At 47.9% G+C, this 17,906-nt stretch overlaps 6 protein-coding genes across 6 annotated transcripts; 3 read left to right on the top strand and 3 right to left on the bottom strand.

The window, feature by feature from the left end:
• Positions 1–537: 537 nt before the first annotated feature.
• MICPUN_55486 (predicted protein) lies at positions 538–879 on the bottom strand (the record flags this gene model as incomplete). Its single annotated transcript, XM_002507674.1, has 1 exon — positions 538–879. One exon carries the CDS (start codon positions 877–879, stop codon positions 538–540), a length of 342 nt encoding a protein of 113 aa, XP_002507720.1.
• A 1,111-nt stretch (positions 880–1,990) lies between these two features.
• Positions 1,991–3,912, bottom strand: MICPUN_93255 (mitochondrial protein translocase family). The gene has a single exon (XM_002507675.1). It carries the CDS (start codon positions 3,465–3,467, stop codon positions 2,922–2,924), a length of 546 nt encoding a protein of 181 aa, XP_002507721.1. The 5' UTR covers positions 3,468–3,912; the 3' UTR covers positions 1,991–2,921.
• A 1,727-nt stretch (positions 3,913–5,639) lies between these two features.
• On the top strand, positions 5,640–6,956 carry CIS2 (citrate synthase; the record flags this gene model as incomplete). The annotated part of the gene is made up of 1 exon (XM_002507287.1): positions 5,640–6,956. One exon carries the CDS (start codon positions 5,640–5,642, stop codon positions 6,954–6,956), a length of 1,317 nt encoding a protein of 438 aa, XP_002507333.1.
• Positions 6,957–8,459: 1,503 nt separating this feature from the next.
• On the top strand, positions 8,460–9,857 carry MICPUN_93259 (major facilitator superfamily; the record flags this gene model as incomplete). Its single annotated transcript, XM_002507288.1, has 1 exon — positions 8,460–9,857. The coding sequence occupies one exon, from the start codon at positions 8,460–8,462 to the stop codon at positions 9,855–9,857; it is 1,398 nt and encodes a 465-aa protein (XP_002507334.1).
• Positions 9,858–10,493: 636 nt separating this feature from the next.
• On the bottom strand, positions 10,494–11,486 carry MICPUN_55492 (predicted protein; the record flags this gene model as incomplete). The annotated part of the gene is made up of 1 exon (XM_002507676.1): positions 10,494–11,486. One exon carries the CDS (start codon positions 11,484–11,486, stop codon positions 10,494–10,496), a length of 993 nt encoding a protein of 330 aa, XP_002507722.1.
• A 1,054-nt stretch (positions 11,487–12,540) lies between these two features.
• Positions 12,541–14,702, top strand: MICPUN_51850 (ATP-binding cassette superfamily). The gene has a single exon (XM_002507289.1). The coding sequence runs from the start codon at positions 12,831–12,833 to the stop codon at positions 13,914–13,916; it is 1,086 nt and encodes a 361-aa protein (XP_002507335.1). The 5' UTR covers positions 12,541–12,830; the 3' UTR covers positions 13,917–14,702.
• The last annotated feature ends 3,204 nt before the right edge of the window (positions 14,703–17,906 follow it).

Below are 17,906 nucleotides of genomic sequence, written 5' to 3' on the forward strand. Positions count from 1 at the left end.
AGGTGTTACCACGTACGCATGCTGAATCTTCATAAGTGTTATGACTAAACCACATATATATGAAAACTCTCCAGTGCCCGGTCAGTGACGTCACGTATTCGGCGCGCGATGTGGTGGCGCGCGTCGTCCGTCCCAAGGGGGTCGGCATAGCCGCGTCGTGTGGTCGTGCTCGACGTGGTGGTCGTGGTGGTGGTCGTGGTCGTAGTTGTCGTCGTTTCACGCGAGACAGGAGGCGTGGTGTGTCGAAACCAAGAAGACCTAGTTCACGACACGACAGCAGTTGCGTTTTACATTCGATCGAGTCTATGATGCGATAAATCAACGTTTTCTAACGTTCTGGAATATTAACGAATGACTGTCGACAATCGGATTTTCGGATTTTCGAGGCTGAAATTTGGACGCCGTATGCAATCCGAGGTCATTTCCCCAAAGACACGCACGCACGTAGTTCGTAAGAGTTATTGTAAACATAAATAATGAAAGGGAGGCGAAACCGAGGCGAAAATGGACGAAAACCAGATGTTTACCCTGGTTATTTCACTGTTTGGAACGCTTTTTGCTGCTGCTCGCAGCTTTGCCACCACGGACCTTCCTCTTGATGGACTTCGCTCTCGCCGCGTTCGCCTTCAAAGGGTCCCTCACCCCGCCAGCCGCGTCTCCAGCACCTGCCGCAGCCTTCGGCTTAGAAGAGAACTCTGACAAGAGTCGCTCATACATCTCCTGCTGCAGCTCCTGTGCCCTCATGAATATGTCTCCCCTCCGCCTCCCGAGGGCGGTGAAGTTCCTGTTGCCTTGCATCAACAGGTGATATCGTTCTGACGCTTTCACCACCCCCGCGGATATGATGGGTTCCCCGGCCGTGTCAACCTCGGGGGGCATCGGCGTCGCTCCCTCTTCCTCGTCGTCCTCCTCCTCATCCTTCTCCCCCTTCTCCTCCAGCTCGTCGAGAAGAGCGTGAACAGTGGCTTCTCAGGTTCAAAACTTCTCGCAAAAATCTTCGGGAGACGCGGCCGTCCCCCGACGCGGGCTAGGGGCGCAACCGTAACCGGAGGCGGCGGGGGCCGCGGCGTGGGCGCTGGCGGAGGCGGCGTCCATCGTCGTGTGTCACCCGCTTGGGCTGGCATGACTCCTGTCAAAACTTTCTACGTCTCCGATCCGATGACGCCTCTGACGATCGCCTATGGTAACGCTCGCGGGCCAGGGCCTAGGAGTGAAATTGCCCATACGGCGTCCAAAAATCGCTGAAGTATTTTTTAATATATATACGCCTTGAAAATACGAAAATCCGGTCGCCAATAATAATGTACTAATGTACTACTGTACGAGAGACATGGAAGAAATAAATAAACCTCGGTGTCTACAATAATTTAAACCACGACTCTTTATTCGTTCACAATATCAGGTAATAAGTGTCACACTTAATTATGGAGCGCTCAACGAAGTTAGTTCTCGAATGTCAACAAATGTTGACAATAATAATGTAAGTGTTAGTCTATGGAATAAATAAACCTCGACTCGTACCTGCTGGTTGACGATAACAGGTGATAGTTACATTTTGCCAAGTCGGAGTTGTTTGGTGCCCACGAACACCACGTCCAGCCGCGCACCCCGTCATCGAACCCCAATTGAATTAGGGGGTTTGGACTAATTTGGATTCTCAATAAACGCGCGCGTCTCTACACCTTGCTTGCGTTTGCGCTTTGCTTTTTTTTCGGAGTTTTTTGTTCATGGTGGTTTTAGTACCTCGGACAGCAACAACGCATCGCGTCCGAATCGTTCTGCCCTTATTTCTAAAGTTCAACATGCGACTACGACTACATAAGCGCGTGTGAAACTGAAGCAAGAGCTGGACTGCTTTCATACTCGCTTCTGCCTGACTTGCAGTCACTTTCCAGATGGCAGTAACTTGTATCTGCGCAGCGCGTGGCTTTCAGATGTGTTTCATATTATTGCTCTTGTCGACTTCCATTAGCGCTCAGGCTACGATCAACGCAGAGCTGTCTCAGGGCATTTGCAATGCCTCACTTCTGATAAAGAATTGTGCGCTAGACCGCGAAAATCCTCTCTATGAACGTGAAAGCTGGCCTCCCGGACTCAGCATGGACACCTCCGAACCTTTTTTTGGTCAAACGGAAGATCACTCATTGTTTGCAGACAACTTGGCATATCTCATCCATCAAGTATTCCGTGACGCGGATCGGAAGGAACCGCATTTGTATGATCTTAACAGTCCTGGGGATTGTTTCTTTCCTCTCTTGTATTACATCTGCACAAGTAACTATCACAGCTGCATGCAGGATGTGAATGTTACTGTCAGAGTAGAACAAGAAGCGGCTTTTCTGCCGAATCCATCCAGCGAGCAGAGCTCAAATGGGCTGGATCAGTCTAACAGTGAATTTGTCCTGCAGCCACTGGTGGTCCCAAGATATCCGTGCTTTAGCTTCTGCAACGACTCTCAGGTGCAAGAGTGCAAAAATGAACTGGTGTTGGCGCTGAATGTTTCGCTTGGTGGGTCACCTATTTTGGATTATTATTTGGGAAACATTACGGATTGGTTCAACTGCACCCGATTGAACGCTAAGTCCGCCTACTCGAGGGACGAAAAACGCGAGGTGTGCCTGGCACGTCCTGGATCCCCTCGCCCGCCGAGCTCTCCTCCCCCACCACTATCTCCTCCAGCGTCATCCTCCTATCAACTATCAAAGGCAACTCCGAAAGATGATCTGGGCTTTTCCTTGATTCTTTTGATGGCTACGCCTTCGGTAATGATAGTTACTCTTCAATTACGTCACTTGTGAGCGAGAGCAACGTCTCCATTAGAGTGATTGGGCGCGTAAATGGATAGCCACACGACCCTTTTCCTAGTGGTTAAGCCATAACAGCTTTGTGCTGGAAAAGTGAAAATACGGAACCTGGCGTCGTCATTTCGCATTTGCCCTCTCTTTATGTTGACGAAAGGCACCGAAAGCACTGCCCCATGTGTCCCCAGTTTCTGGCCTAGAGGTAGTATCTATGGAGGCAGGCTGTGAGCCGCCCGACTTGATATCTGATACGTTTTCCACTTTACTTCCCGATGTCGACGTTTCTGAAAGGGTGTCCAGGGAAACGGACTGTTCTGGCAGAGGAGCCGTCATCCTGTTAAGCATGATGCTAACCCCCTCAATCAGGCCGAGAAGGAGGCCTCCAAACGCCGCAGACCTCGCGGCTGAAGAAAAGCCATAGCGAACTTGCAGAACGCCACCAGTGAGTGCGCCAGATAAAATTGGGTTCCAAGGGTCTTCCTTGTGACGAAGTGCTACTAGCGTACAATCGAATGCAGAAAATAAACCGCCCCAAACCGCAAAGCTGCCACCAATCTTCGGCGCCTCGCGCCTGATCGCATCAAATCCGGCCGGAAGACGACGCCCACTTGGGGAGTTGTAGATCCCCTTAAAAAGGTTCACTGCGCCGCCACCGACAGCTCCCATAGCGAAGGCGCCGCCGATATCATCGAAGATTCGATGGGGACAGGGTTCCCGCCTATACGGACAGAAAAGAAGATATCAGTCGGATCGGAATTGGTGATAGAGAGGGCGACGGTAAAGGAATATCGCGCGACATAAATGTTTGGGACAGCCGAGTCGGGCTCGACGTCGTCAGCTGAAGCGTGGATAGGATATTTGTGACATCCGTGTGTTCAGCAAAGACGTCCCTGAACTTACCCGTGGTCTATGCCTGACATCAGCTGGATTTGCTCCCAAAAGATCGCGCACGTGCACTACGGTCCAACAAAGCTTTGTCAGGAAGAACCGGTTGTCCACAAATCGCCAGAGGTCAACCTTGCTTATTACCTTCGTAAGGTATTCTGAATTTCATCTTGGTGAGACAATTTTTTATGCATAACGATTTTTAATATATTAACGTAAAGACTTTATCATTACGATCCACACAATCACTCCAGTGGGCAAACAGTATAAAGAATCCGATTATGTTTTCACGTAAGCGACTTATCTTTAACTATAATCAAGTTAAGGACAGGGGTGTAGTAATTATTTAATAAACCGGCCTTTTGAAAATCAAACTATTTGCGCATATAGGAGCACGAACACTTACGCGTGCACACTCGCGGAGAAATTATTCAAGCGAAGCGCAACCTTCGACAGCTTTTAGCTTAATTTTCGAAAAGGCCGGTTCATTAAATAATTACTACACCCTAGCCTGTCCTTAATAAGTTACGTTAAAAGTGCCTCACCCTAATGAAATTCAGAATACCTTTGTATGTACGTACGAAGGTATAGATACCAAGGTTTATTTATTATACCCAATCAAGATAGATATTCTATATAGACTACATACCTTCGTCGTACGAATGAACGAATGTATTTTCTGTACGAAGGAAATTCCAGTGAAATTCCCTTCTTTTGTACCTTCGGCAATACGAAGGTATGGATAGTCTATTTAATATAAAAGTTACAGAACTATACAAACAAGGTAGGGCTCAGGTTGAGACTCGATACCTATCTATACAATACGCCACTCCGGTTTGGATGAAATCCATACGGTCGAAAGATCCCTCTGTGGGGCAATTTGAATGCAATTTGTTTTTTCGTGTAAGTTATCACGCTGTGATGAAGTCCGTTCGGTTTCGGTTGCGCTTTTTGTGAGCAATCGAGTCTCGGGTCTCTGTGACGGGGTGGGCGCTCCCTGTCGGTGGCCTTTGGCGGTGTCCTCCGTGTCGTTTTCGCGGGTGAATATCGGGCGGTCGAAAGATCCCTCTGTGGGGCAATTCATTTTTTTCGTGTATCACTTTGTGGTGATAGCTCCGCCTGATGTCTTTTCGCTTCGTGACGCGAAGGGCGATGCCTAAGGTGGCGCCGACAGGAAGCGCGCCGTTATCCGTTTGAGAGCTCGATGTGCCTGATGCACGCCGGGGGATGTATCAGGAGGGCATGTTCGAGGTGTTGGCGGTGGTTGCGGGGGCGGGCGGTCGATTTGGCCGCCCGGCCCCGACTCGGGTTCACGCATGCTTGCCGCGTGCGCGCGATGTTTCGTGATAATTCGATGTACAATCCGGGCACCACAATCGTCACATTATCATGTGATATGATAACATAGTATAATGATATAACGCTCCAGGGGGCGAACTGAGAGGCTGGGAGAGGAGTGGAGTTTTGTCACGGATTTAGGGTCCGTCCCCAGGTGGGTCGGAGTACGACGACGTGAGCGCAGTGCTGCTGGCACCTTTTACGCCGCGGATGCAGACGTATGTGAGACGTGTTTTAAGCCATCATTTAAAACAGATTAAAAACAGTATTGAAATAAAACAACGCCTTATGGGAAATTTAACAAATCATCTGACTGTTTACACCGGTGTGAGCGTTTACTCTTTCCTTAACTGTTTACCTGCTCGACACAAGCGACGACCGCGATTTCGTGAAAAAGATTGCAGGTCCTCAACAACATCGGAACGTCCACAACCGGCAGTGCAGCCCATTCCTCAGAAAACAGCATAAGATATCGTGTCAGGGAGTATGAAATCAGCACGGTTACTGCGCCGCTTAGGTACTCCCGTGCCTGCTCCTGCAAATGCATGGCAAAGAGGCAACAAGCGCGCTTCCCCACAAATATATCCGTTTTTGTTTAGCGGTCACAGCGTTGCAATGCAAGGACTATCGACTGACTGCGAATTGAAATGTGCGTTAGCTGAGGCCATACCTTCCCAGCGAGATCGATTGAAGAGCATAAAGACGGCATTCGGTAGCAAGTCTCTTGGAGAAGTCACTGTCAACATGGCTTTGGGAGGAATGAGGGGGGTCCCCGGTTTGCTGTGGGAGACGTCTCTGCTCGATGCCGAGGACGGTATCCGTTTTCGTGGCCACACGATCACCGAATTGCAGCAGAAACTGCCGAAAGCATGTCCATCCGGCGAGCCACTGCCGGAGGGTTTACTTTGGTTGTTTTTGACCGGTAACATGCCAAGCAAGGAGCAGGTCGTCGGGCTTTCTGCAGAACTTCGAAAACGGGCGGATATTCCGCCTCAAGTATTCAAGGTATTAGAAGCGCTTCCTGCCAAAACGCACCCTATGACACAATTATCTTGTGCTATCATGTCCATGCAGCCTGATTCAAAATTTGCCCGTGCATATCAAAACGGCTTGCGCAAAACTGATTATTGGGATCCAACCTTCGAGGATTCTCTCGACTGTATTGCTCGATTACCAGGTATTGCGGCTGCAATATACCGTCGTACTTTCCGAAACGGAAGCCTCATCAAAGCGGACCCTGTCCTCGACTGGGCTGGAAATCTTGCACACATGATGGGCTATTCCGATCGGGGCGTTAAAGAGCTCATGCGCCTTTACATGACAATTCACAGTGACCATGAAGGAGGGAACGTGAGCGCACACGCGACTCATCTGGTGGGGTCTGCCTTATCGGACCCATACCTCTCCTACGCAGCCGGTTTGAATGGTTTGGCGGGTCCACTGCATGGTTTAGCAAATCAAGAAGTGCTCAAATGGCTCAATCAAGTCGAAAGTGAACTCGGCAGTGATGTCTCTAGAGAAGATTTGTCACGATATGTATCTGCAACGCTAAAATCTGGTCGTGTCGTGCCTGGCTATGGACACGCCGTGCTCCGAAAGACTGACCCCCGATTCACATCTCAACGCGAATTCGCACTCAAGCACCTTCCCGATTATCCAAAGTTCAAGCTCGTCAGCAAACTTTTTGATGTGGTGCCTGCGGTGCTGGCAGATACTGGGAAAGTTGCCAACCCTTGGCCAAATGTCGATGCGCACTCCGGAGTCCTGTTGCAGTTCTACGGCATCACTGAACAGAACTTTTACACAGTACTGTTTGGAGTAAGCAGAGCTATGGGGGTTTTGTCACAACTCGTACTTAGCCGTGCCATGGGTCTTCCCATTGAGAGACCGAAAAGTGTTACGACTGGGTGGCTTGAGAACAAGTTCGGATAGGGTTTTACCAAACTTTAATTGGACCCTAGTACTATGAAGGTACCTCATAAGAGAGTTTGACCAGTGCGCCCAAAAACTTGATCGGGGTCCCTCAGTAATTTTGCAGGGCAAAACATCCATCTCTATTTAAGAGATTGGGGACGTGCCGAAGACATCGTCCGTCATTTGTTTGCGGGCGCAGATTGTCATCTTAACGTTTCACGAAAGTTCAGTTAATTTTTATTTGTCATCGAGCCTAATAAGTTCTATGTCAAAAAGCAGAGTCTTGTCAATCATCCCTTCATTTTCAAGCACAAAGCCAAGCGCCCGTTGGCCAGAAAAATTACTCGGTTGGGGTGTTGCTACTCTCCATTTCTTCCCTGATGGATACCCAAGTTCAGATCCACTTGGAACGATCACTCGCCTAATAGTGCCGACATGCATCCCAACAATTGCCTCCTTGAAAGCAGGAATAACTCTGTCATCATCAGTTGAAAAACGGAAAAAGTCTTTGTCCTCGCCTGTGAATGCCCCGCCCTTGGACTTGTTGCGCGCCTCGAACGGTCGACCATAGTATCCCAGGGTGTACCCATCCCAGTCCACAACGGCCTTTTTACCGGGGTTAAATGTTACGCCTTGGCCGACTACCATGTCTTTGTATTGAAGGCCACTGCGTGTTTGAGTGAAGTCGGGATAACTATAACGCGTTTTGCCGTAGTCTTTGTCAGCGATACTCGGCATGTACTCCTTCTCGAGGACATCGGCGAGGACGACAGGAGGGAACCATGTCGCGGTGAGCGTCAGTGCCGCAGCAGTAGCGACAGATCCAAGGACAAACCCGTCTTTGATTGTCCTGAAAGCTGCAAGTGCTTCTTGCTTTCCTTCTCCAGCTGGTTTTGACCGTGAAGTTGGCCCGAGGAACGAATATTGTTTTGTGCAGCGCGTGGGAGTGGGGTTGACGATTGTGCGATAAAAATGAGATTGCGCATAAGGCATGTCGTGTGAAATTCAAATCTCCAAATAACTTCTGGGGCTGAATGCGGAGTGACTGTTTCGCAACTTGCCACGCACTGTCTTCGGCTTCCACACGGATGCTGTAGAAGCACGGCGTTGTAGATGATAATATAATACCTTCGAAGGCGTTATAAATCGGGACCTGTCCACCTAGGGTCTGACGAACCTAAATGGTATTAGGGCGATGATCTATTCGGGACACGTATTGACAAACGATAGTGTCGTTGTTTCAAGAGAGACCTACAGCTTTCTATAGTCTATTTGTCTCGTATATCTGATTTTGTTTTGGTTACCCTGATGGTAATTGGTTTAGAAGCATAGAGTATTTTTGACTCATATACTAATAACGGAAGGTATTAATAAAAGATAAATAAATAAGATGGTATCTGTAATACTTACGAAGGTATCTTCGTGTTTCGTTCGCACGTTTCGTACTGCGTTGCACGCGCAACGTCAAGAACGTCCGGTCGAATCAAAGAACTCACCACTATCTGCAAAATAACCTCTGCGATGGGTGTCACAAATGGCGACTTTGGCAGCATCGCTCTCCTATTGCTTCTTTATGTCTTGCAAGGTGTTCCTATGGGTATAAGTGCGAGCGTCAGCTTCATTCTTCAGGAAAAGGGGGCTACACTATCGGAGCAGGGAATCTTCTCACTGGCTTCCTGGCCCTTCAGTTTCAAGGTCCTTTGGGCTCCATTAGTGGACACTTACTACGTGCGGTCTATGGGCCAACGTCGTTCCTGGATTCTTCCTCTTCAGGTCACGGTTGGCCTGACACTGTTGTTTACTGCTCGCAACCTTGATTGGCTTATTTACCATCGGGAAGCTGATGTCCGCGCACTCTCCACGATTTTTTTCCTCATTTATTTTCTTTTAGCTTCACAAGACATCGCAGTGGATGGTTGGGCACTATCTATGCTATCTCGGAAAAATGTTGGCATGGCTTCTACATGCAACGCTGTCGGGCAGACCGCTGGATTTTTCATCTCTTTCACTGGATACCTTGTCTTAAACTCATTTTTTGAAGTTCAACTTGGCAGTTTCATTTCATTTTGGGGAGTGATATTTCTGTTCAGCGCGGCCTGCGTCCTCCAAAAGAGCGAAACCACACGAGAAAGTTCTATTCCTCGATCTGTGAAAGACGCATATCGGCAAGCAAGAGCTATCATCCGACTACCATCAGTAATCAAACTATCTGTTGTTCTGATGACTCGTGCCGTCGCTTTCTCGGCCACCGAGACCCTAACGCAACTGAAGCTTTTAGAGTGCGGCGTGCCAAAGCAGCATATGGCAACCATATCAGCCTGCATATCTCCTATTAACATTTTGCTTCCTTTATTTCTGACCAAGTGGACTGCCGGCGAACGGCCGCTAGAATGCGTGCTGAGGACATGGATGTTGCGAGCAGTAGTAGCATCTGGAGCTTCACTAATTGTTATGATAGCGCCCACCGACCTGTATCTTACAGACCGAATCCCCTGGGGATTTTACATCTCCGTAATTTTGTGGATGTCTTCATACACTGCCCTCAGCACGGTTCACTTCGTATCGTTTATGGCTTTTTATTCACGAATAAGTGATATTGAGATGGGGGGCACGTACATGACCCTCCTGAATGCTATTTCCAATTTTGGACACAAATGGGCTGAGACCGCTACGTTGTTCATTGTAGGTAGGTTGGCAAGATTCAAATACTGCGCGGGTCCAGGTGAGGCTACAGAAGGGTCCCGGAAATGTTCTGCATCAGTGCGCAGCAGCATATGGCTCGACCGGTTTGATAACGATGGACCATTTCACTTCGCGGTTTTGATGTCTCCCATGATCGCTTTTGTGTGGCTGCGCCTCGCACGAAAGCATGTCAACAGCCTGCAGGACGGCGGATTATCAAAGTGGAAAGTGGAATGAACATTTCCGCAAATGCATTCCCTACTGAACTAGGCCGGTAGTCTAGCTAAATCCTTTGACACTTGCAACATTTTGTACTTCATGCACGTGGTAGCTGAGAGAAAAGCATGAGCCTCAGCAGTGCTACCTCCGCTGTATACAACTGCGTGCATCCCCGCAATCTTGTCAGTCAGATATCAGCAATCGGCATAACTAGTCCTCGGCATTGCGCGTAACTCTACTCAGCGGGATCATGTCCTGAAAATTTGCATCAAGGTTTCACGACCCCGGCATATCCCACCGGTTCCTTTCGTGGTTCTCAAAATCTTTTCCACGCAAACCGAAATCGACAATTTCGTCTCCCTCGCCATTATATCTAAGAGTTACCTGTAGTTACCTGTACGCCAATACTTCATTTCGACTGCATGATGAGATAAATCACGCATATATATACACGCATATTGCGCATCTTTGAATTCAGGTATAATATTACAAGAGACTTCCACATGCGCACTTTGACAAAAAGTAATGTCTATCGAAGGCATACGCTCTCTAACATGGCTGCTGACTACAAGAGAATTCAAGTCTTGGGCTGCTCAGCGTGCGGGTTCATACATGACCGAAAGGAAGGAAAGCTTGACGCCCAGGCAGAACCTTTTACATGTGCCGGGTCAGAGGACCAGTGGTATTCACCTTGACACCCGTGACTTGCGGAAGCTTAAAGCACTCAGCTTCCTGACACGTCGGCATGGAACATAGCAAAGCACAGGACATCGTTTCGTACCAACCTGGGATAAGGTACCCTGGTGAATAAGCTGGCGGGAAAAATAATCCTGGGATGACTGTCCCTTTCTTTCCAGGCAGAATTGCAGCAGGAACTGCGGATACATATCTTGGTCCGTATCCTGGAGTCCAAAATCCGGGAGTATAATACGGAGATCGTCCAGGCTCCCAGAAACCAGGAGTGCCCGGAATGAGAGCAGGTGGAGTTCGCTGTACCTTAACACCCGGGGATATCTCACCTGGTATGAAAGTACCTGGAACGTAGAGGGATTTGTGGTGCAGTGTTTTAGTGCATTTGGGCGTCTCAGTTTGCCTGCTTGAAGGTCCTGAATACTCCTTCGAGGAATGTCCCCATTCGCCCCTGTCAGAGGCGTCAACATCATCAGTGATACCATATTCTTTCTTTGTTTTGATTATTTGTTTACTTTTACGAAAGCTCTGTGCTGTGACCCACATTTCTTGGTCGCGCCAAAGGTCTGCCTCGCCGTTAAACACATGTGCACCTGCACTTTTCGTGTTTCTGGTGTCCCCGATAGACTCATGAGCTGTAAGAGCTGCGCGGACCCGTTTAGCTGTCGACACACTAAACAAACTACTGGAGAAAGGCTTTGCAGCATAACAAGCATAACCCGCTCCAGACTCAGCCAGACTTTCGGCGGAATAAAGAGTACCGAAAGATTGCGGCATGTGTAAGGTGCCCGCCGTTGAGTCGCCTTCATCGGCGGCTGCTGAAATGGGAGGGGACGTTCGGAACATGCACTCGTTTATGCGGCTACCATCTTGCCTCGTGCCGTCGACGCCGCTTACAAACGAAAGTTTCGTGCTTGCGAATAAGACGAGCATGAAAAACCTCAATAGACCGCGCATGGGAAACAAAACGCCACTGGAATATTGGAGGCAAGAGCTATGCCTTCACAAGGCCGTGAACACCGAAATCGAATTCGCTGACACTTACGAATGTTTCAGGTAAAATAGTTGTGTGTCGCTCGTCCAGCAGCTTTTTTTTTAAACATTTACCTTCATTCGTTCGAACGAACGAAGAACTAATAATAAAGGGCAATAAATAGATTCAGGTACCATCGTCACGATCTACCGAGTAAGGTTTAAATATATGAAATTAATTATAAATGAAATGGTCATCTGATGATGATGACATACATAGATATATTGATTCATGACCATATTTAATATTAAAAATACCCTTCATATATACATACATGTATGACTCATGTATCCATATGTATGCGCTTGACTTATTCGGCATAGCCGATATTCCACCACCATAACTTCCAAAATGTAACACTCGCCTGGTATCGTTTATCAAGGTCGAAGGTCTATCCGTCCCATTAATTGTCGTCATTTTTGACACCATTAAATCAAGAACGATGGTCTAGCGCTCGCTACATATATAGTTGACGACATTTTTGAATTTTTAGCTCGAGATACCTTGAGTCAGCGTCCCATATGGGCCTTCTGGGCCCTCTGGGCCTCTAGGCCCTCTGGGCCCTCTGGGCCTCTAGGCTATCTGGGCCCTCTGGGCCCTCTGGGCCCTCTGGGCCATCTATGATAAGTCCGCTTGCTTCGACTAGAACTCCCAGGTTAACCTGGAACCATAATCCCTAAACCCAACACCCAAACCCGCACCCTAATAAAGAGATGCGGGATTTTCTCGTGTATCGAGTATATAATGTATAGTGTATAATGTGTATAGAGTATAGTTGTATAGAGTAAGAGTTATAGGATTTTCTCGTTTCGACCAGCCCCAGATTCTCCATTTGTACTAATAGCCCAAACTTCTCGAGCGATTTTTTGTAGATTAAATAAACCTCGAGAGTGTCCACCATACGAATATTCTTTCAGATTTTCAGAATCTGAGCTCCAGATTCAGATCTGGGCACCACCCGTGATACCTTATTCTGTTATTATCATATTAATTCCTTAAGCAAGTGTTATTATCATAATATTTATATTAACTTATTAACTAAACTCGATTATTGTCCAAACTTGATTGAAGTTTAGAATATCTTCAAAAAACAATAGAATACCTTCGTTCGTAAAATAGTACCTTCATTCGTAATATGATACCTTCGTAAGAGTTAAAATTATCAGTTACGAAGGTAACTATTATCTTCTGCAACCATTATATCTTCTGCAACTTTTATTTAGTCCACGCCAGCAGCACCTGAGGACTCCTTTGTTTGCGAAGGCTGAATGCCACCGGCATGTCACGGTAACATTCTAAAGGTTAAATGTTGCGCGGCGACGAAACTCAAACTTTCAAAACCGTGCTGCGTTTCCAGGCGACAGGTACTTTTGAAGGTACTTTCGAAGCGTCAAAATGCCCGAACAGCGCAGCTGGCTGTTGCAGCGAGTCACAGGCCCCCGTTGATCCAGAGGTCACTTACAAAGTTGATAGACGTTCCCGCTGTTCCAATCGGCTCATTCGTTGCTGAACCGGTATCTGGACTTCACCGTCTCGATCCTCGTGTGAAGCAAGCGTGGCTTACTGCACTGTTACTGCTTTCGCCAAACGGAACCGGGGAAGAGAAAGTTCTCCTCTGTTGCTGCCTAACTTTAGTCACGGCAGTCACGCTTCCTTCGCGCGTTTGGCGTCCGCAAGTGACTGTTCTCGTAGGCATGGTGCTTTTCTTATTTATTCTTCTACTTGTTGGTGCGGATACCATCATACCGGTGATGCAACCAAGAGAACCCAACTGTTCTGTAGAAGGACTGGAGCTGATCCCTGAGTTGGAACAAAGTTTCGCTCATATCCTTTTAAGCATCGGCCCCCTGCAAATCACAAGGAAGGCCGCTAGCCTTGCGATCAGCTCGTCTTGTCTGACATTTACCGTTTTGCAGTCTACCAGTTTGATCTTGTATACTACTACGCCTGAAAAAATGGCTTCAGGACTGCGTTGGTACTTGCAGCCCATAGCTTTGCTGAGGGCACCCATAGACGAACTCACGTTCACGCTTGTAGTATGTTTACGCTTCACATCAATCGTTTTTGAAGAACTCAGGAACATCAGCATTGGGCTAGCAGCGCGTGGGTTAGACTGGGAGTCCCTAGGGCTCCGAGGGTCGCTCAGCATGTTCGCTTCACTCCTGGCCCGTGCACTCGATTCAATGCTCAGTTCCTCTGAGTCGGTTAGTGATGCACTATTGGCAAGGGGTTACGCAAAAGCGTCTCGGGTAGAATTGCATGCTCCAAGTGAACGGTCTGAAGTCGACCCCCTGGGCAATTTGGCTGCTTTGGTGGCTCTTTGCACTTTGATAACATATTTTGAAACAAACTAGACCTTTGCAACCATACCCCGCCCTGAGTTTCAACACTTAGCTGACCATTCTGCTGATGTGACTGGGTACGCAGACTGAAAGTCGGGTATGCAACTCGCCCTATTGCCGAGGATCTTTTGACGTAATTTACGAAATCTCGCCAGTCAACATCAAATCGATCGCGATAGTCTCACTTCACGATATCTCTCACCCGGGAAAATTCATGTCCTCTCAACCTGACTTAATACTAAAGTGACGAAATGCGTGTGGTGATTGTGAACTAGCTCTGCAGAATAACATTGCGATCCCAACAAGCGCAGAGCCACCGCGTTAGCTTTCGCGACCAACTCTATTGCCGTCAAGTCCTTAGCTTGTTCTATGGAAAGCAAAGAGGGTTGCAAATTCAGAACATGCCGCGCCTGACATTCTGCCTGCAGAAAACAATTTACAGCTGCAGATAAAATTTTGTCTGTTGCAATTCCTGTTATAACTGTCACGTGTCCATCGTAATCTGACCATCGAGCCGGCATAATATCTGTGCAAGATAAGGAGTCAAAACGCTGCAAGAAACATTGCTCAGAATCTGTGAAAGAGTTTTGCACCGGCCCTATTAGATAACCCATCCTTTCCAAAGCAAATAGCATTAAAACCAAACCTTTACAAATTTTTTTGTGAACCTCGCCGACAGAAATATCGGCCTTGTTATATACGAATACGTCATTTTTGCTGACGTAATCGTTAGCAAAGGTCTCGCCGGAAGCCACAACTAGATCTGTCGATGCGTGCAACATTTCTCCAATGAACCAGTACACCATATGCAATTCATAAGGCATATATAAATGTAGATCAATCCCAAGAAGTACGTGAGAAACGCGCTGACGCAATAGCATTAACTTGGTCTTCAGACGAAGGGCGCGAAACCCCGACATGGCAGAGCCAAGGTGTGAAGGAATGGAAGTGTCTGTGCTAGCTAGGTGTCCACGTGGAGGGTTCAAACGTTCAGCCTTCAAGCACAAAGCCTCCCAAATACTGCAAAGTCGCAGAAGTTTACGTCTAAGGCGCGATCGATTGGAGATGTACGCTCGTGCAAGAAGCTCCGCAGAGCGAACGCTTGAGAAGGAATCGAAGTTATGTATCTGCTCTGATGACTGGCCAAACTCATGATCCCCATCACAGTTTGCTTCCGGTCCACAGGTCTCAATCTCATATGGATTTGTGTCATATTTGGATTCTTCATTATCTCTTATCTTTGTGGTCATCATACCTGTTGTCAATGTTCCATCTTTCTTCACCGCATGCGTCGACGTCAAATGAGATGGCCACGTGGACAAAGATGCTTCCTTGAAAAATTCCCCTGGTTTAAAATCATCTTTTTCTCTAAATAGAGAATATGCAAGAACTGAGCGGGGAATGATACCAGGATTGGTACTCGGCATGGAATATAATATGCTGAGAAGGTCGAGACTCGCTCCATTGCTGCGCAAATGTGAGCCCAAAATGTTACAGACATGTTTCAGGTCTGCGAGAAGCTTGGCGTAATGATCGAATGCTGCCACCCTGGAGAACAGTTTCACGTCTGTTGGTGGTTGCGCTCCAGACTGCGTTATTCCCGCCTTGTGATCAAACCCAATGCCACCAGGGTCCCAATCGAGTGGATCGTCATCCAATCGACGGTCAGAACTCCTTCTGATGGGAACCGCAGGAGTTGTACGCTTAATTGTGGTCAGATGGATGAGTGCTGCATCCAGACTCTGACTTGCCTGCTGCACGTCTTCCTCGCTGGTAATTTTGCAAAGCAGGTGCATTGCGGTGTGTAGGTCAATTCTGAATCTGACTCTCGCCAGTAAAATGGACGCGCGGGGCGATTCTTGCATCAGCTGTGACTCTGCATTTTTAAGCCTGCTTATTGTGACAACTTCTTGTCGACCAAGATTAGATGCTAACTTTCCAACATCATTATCCAAGGTTGACAATATGAACTCTCCCTCCTCGTATACACCTGCCGTTAAAATGACGTATCGAATAGTGGCCACGAAGCAGTGCACGGCGTCAAAGTAGGCGTAAACTGGTGAGCACGATTCTGACTTACTGAAAAGGTTCATTTTCAAGTATGTGCAAACATTCATGGCTTTCGAAACAGTTTGGCCATGGTGCCATGTAGCCTCACAGGCCAGAAGAGAATCGAAGATATACGCGATCTCGTTGTCAGTAAGATCCAAAGGGGAACGCGCATCGGGTGCCCGAAGGTTCAGGTGTCTCATGCCGGAATCTTGCCGGAAATTGCAAACCACCAAAGCGCTCATCGCACGAAGAAGATCGAAGGCGCGACCGTGTACAAGCTTGCCTCTGGTAAACTCGCCTGCTCCCGCATCAAGTGCAACGTGCAGGTCAACGAGGTTTGCATCTTTTACTTCTACGACCATACACTCGAAGCTGAGCAACGAGCCTCTCTAACGTCTAGAACACAGAATGCGAAACGTCAACTGGGCGTGGGACTCGCGAAAGTGAGGGCCGAAGCGCAGGTGAGCGACCGTAACCCGTTACGGAAATTGGAAAGGAAACCGGCCGAACGTTGCACGAATGCATGGTGCCGGACGGCGGTCCAATTATCGTGTTATAAAACACTGAAATAGCTTATCCATACAAGGATCGCAGAGAGCATTCCCGGCGGGTTGGATGATGATAGAACGGCCATAACTGATCTTGCATCGTGCCAGGGTGCTTAAATTCCTGAGCGTTTTGTTCACGTACCATCTGGCGGAACACAACGCCGCTCCGCGGCGATTATTTCCTAACCCTCAGTCCCCACATCCCCTCAACGGTGTCGCTCATCACCCTAACGACCCACCGCGCCGCTCGTTACTCGTCGCCATGTTGGGCACAAACACTATTCCAAAGGCGGTCGGCCGCACTCTGTTCGTTTCCGCGTGTGCGAAGCCTTATAAAGCTATGGAGTGGATGATGCTCAAGAGAGTAAATGATATGATGCTCGAAAGTCGACGTCGTCATTACATGATGCCACTCTCTGTCAAGATTCGGGCGCTCACGGCGTCGCCGCGCGCGCAAGCTGGTCACACATGTACGTAAACTCTTTCCAACCACCCTCGTTTTTCAATAAGTTAAAAGTTATCTCGAATCACGTGACAATTAAATACTGGTGAAAGCCTCAGTGGAATCAAAATATTTCGCGCGCTCCTGACGATGTCGTCCTCCATTTTTGGAGCCGAACAGCGTAGTAATGAGCTGCTCACCGCGCTCGCCGTCCTGACTGGGCCTGACTAGGCGCCATAGGGGAAAGAACACGCGCGACCCTGTTTTAGTCAACGAGGAAACGAGTCAACGAAATCAACGTGTAAACGATACAAGGAGAATGGTCGATTCTGAATTTCATAATTAGGGTGTGACATTTTCATACCTTCGAAGGTACCTTACTTCGTACATCGCATGATACCTTCGTAACTTATTAATTAAATAAATTAAAGATAATAATAATCATCTGATGAGATAATATGATATCTTAATATAATGATAACCCGCATTACATGTTTGATATTTGAGTAGCCTAAGAACATAAAAAGCGATACGATCTAAGACTTACATGCATGGTTGGTATTCATAATAAAAACCAAGCGATATTGTCCGATATTATGAAGGGCCTCATTGTCGTTCCGCAGTGGGTCATCGGTCTTGAAGTTGCGAAGACCTGTTCCCGGTGACAGCGCTCTCTGATGGCATGGAAGACTATTTTTTCCGGGACAGCTCTCCGCCACCGCCTCCTCCTCAGCGACTCACCGAGTCCAGTGAGACTTTTCGCGCCCAAAAAGAACCACCTGCCGAAGGGGAGTTCCAAGGCAAAGTTGAACAACTAATGTGGACCACAGACGAAATCCAAGCGGCGCTTTTGCGCAGAGCAAGAGTCCAGGTGCGCGATATAGATACTGTCCACTTATCAATTCCAATTTAGGCATTTACTTCACGCGCAACACACGTGTTCTCAGTCCGAACCAAAGA

Source organism: Micromonas commoda, chromosome 1, assembly GCF_000090985.2.
Source record: "Micromonas commoda chromosome 1, complete sequence".
NCBI classification, from domain to species: domain Eukaryota; kingdom Viridiplantae; phylum Chlorophyta; class Mamiellophyceae; order Mamiellales; family Mamiellaceae; genus Micromonas; species Micromonas commoda.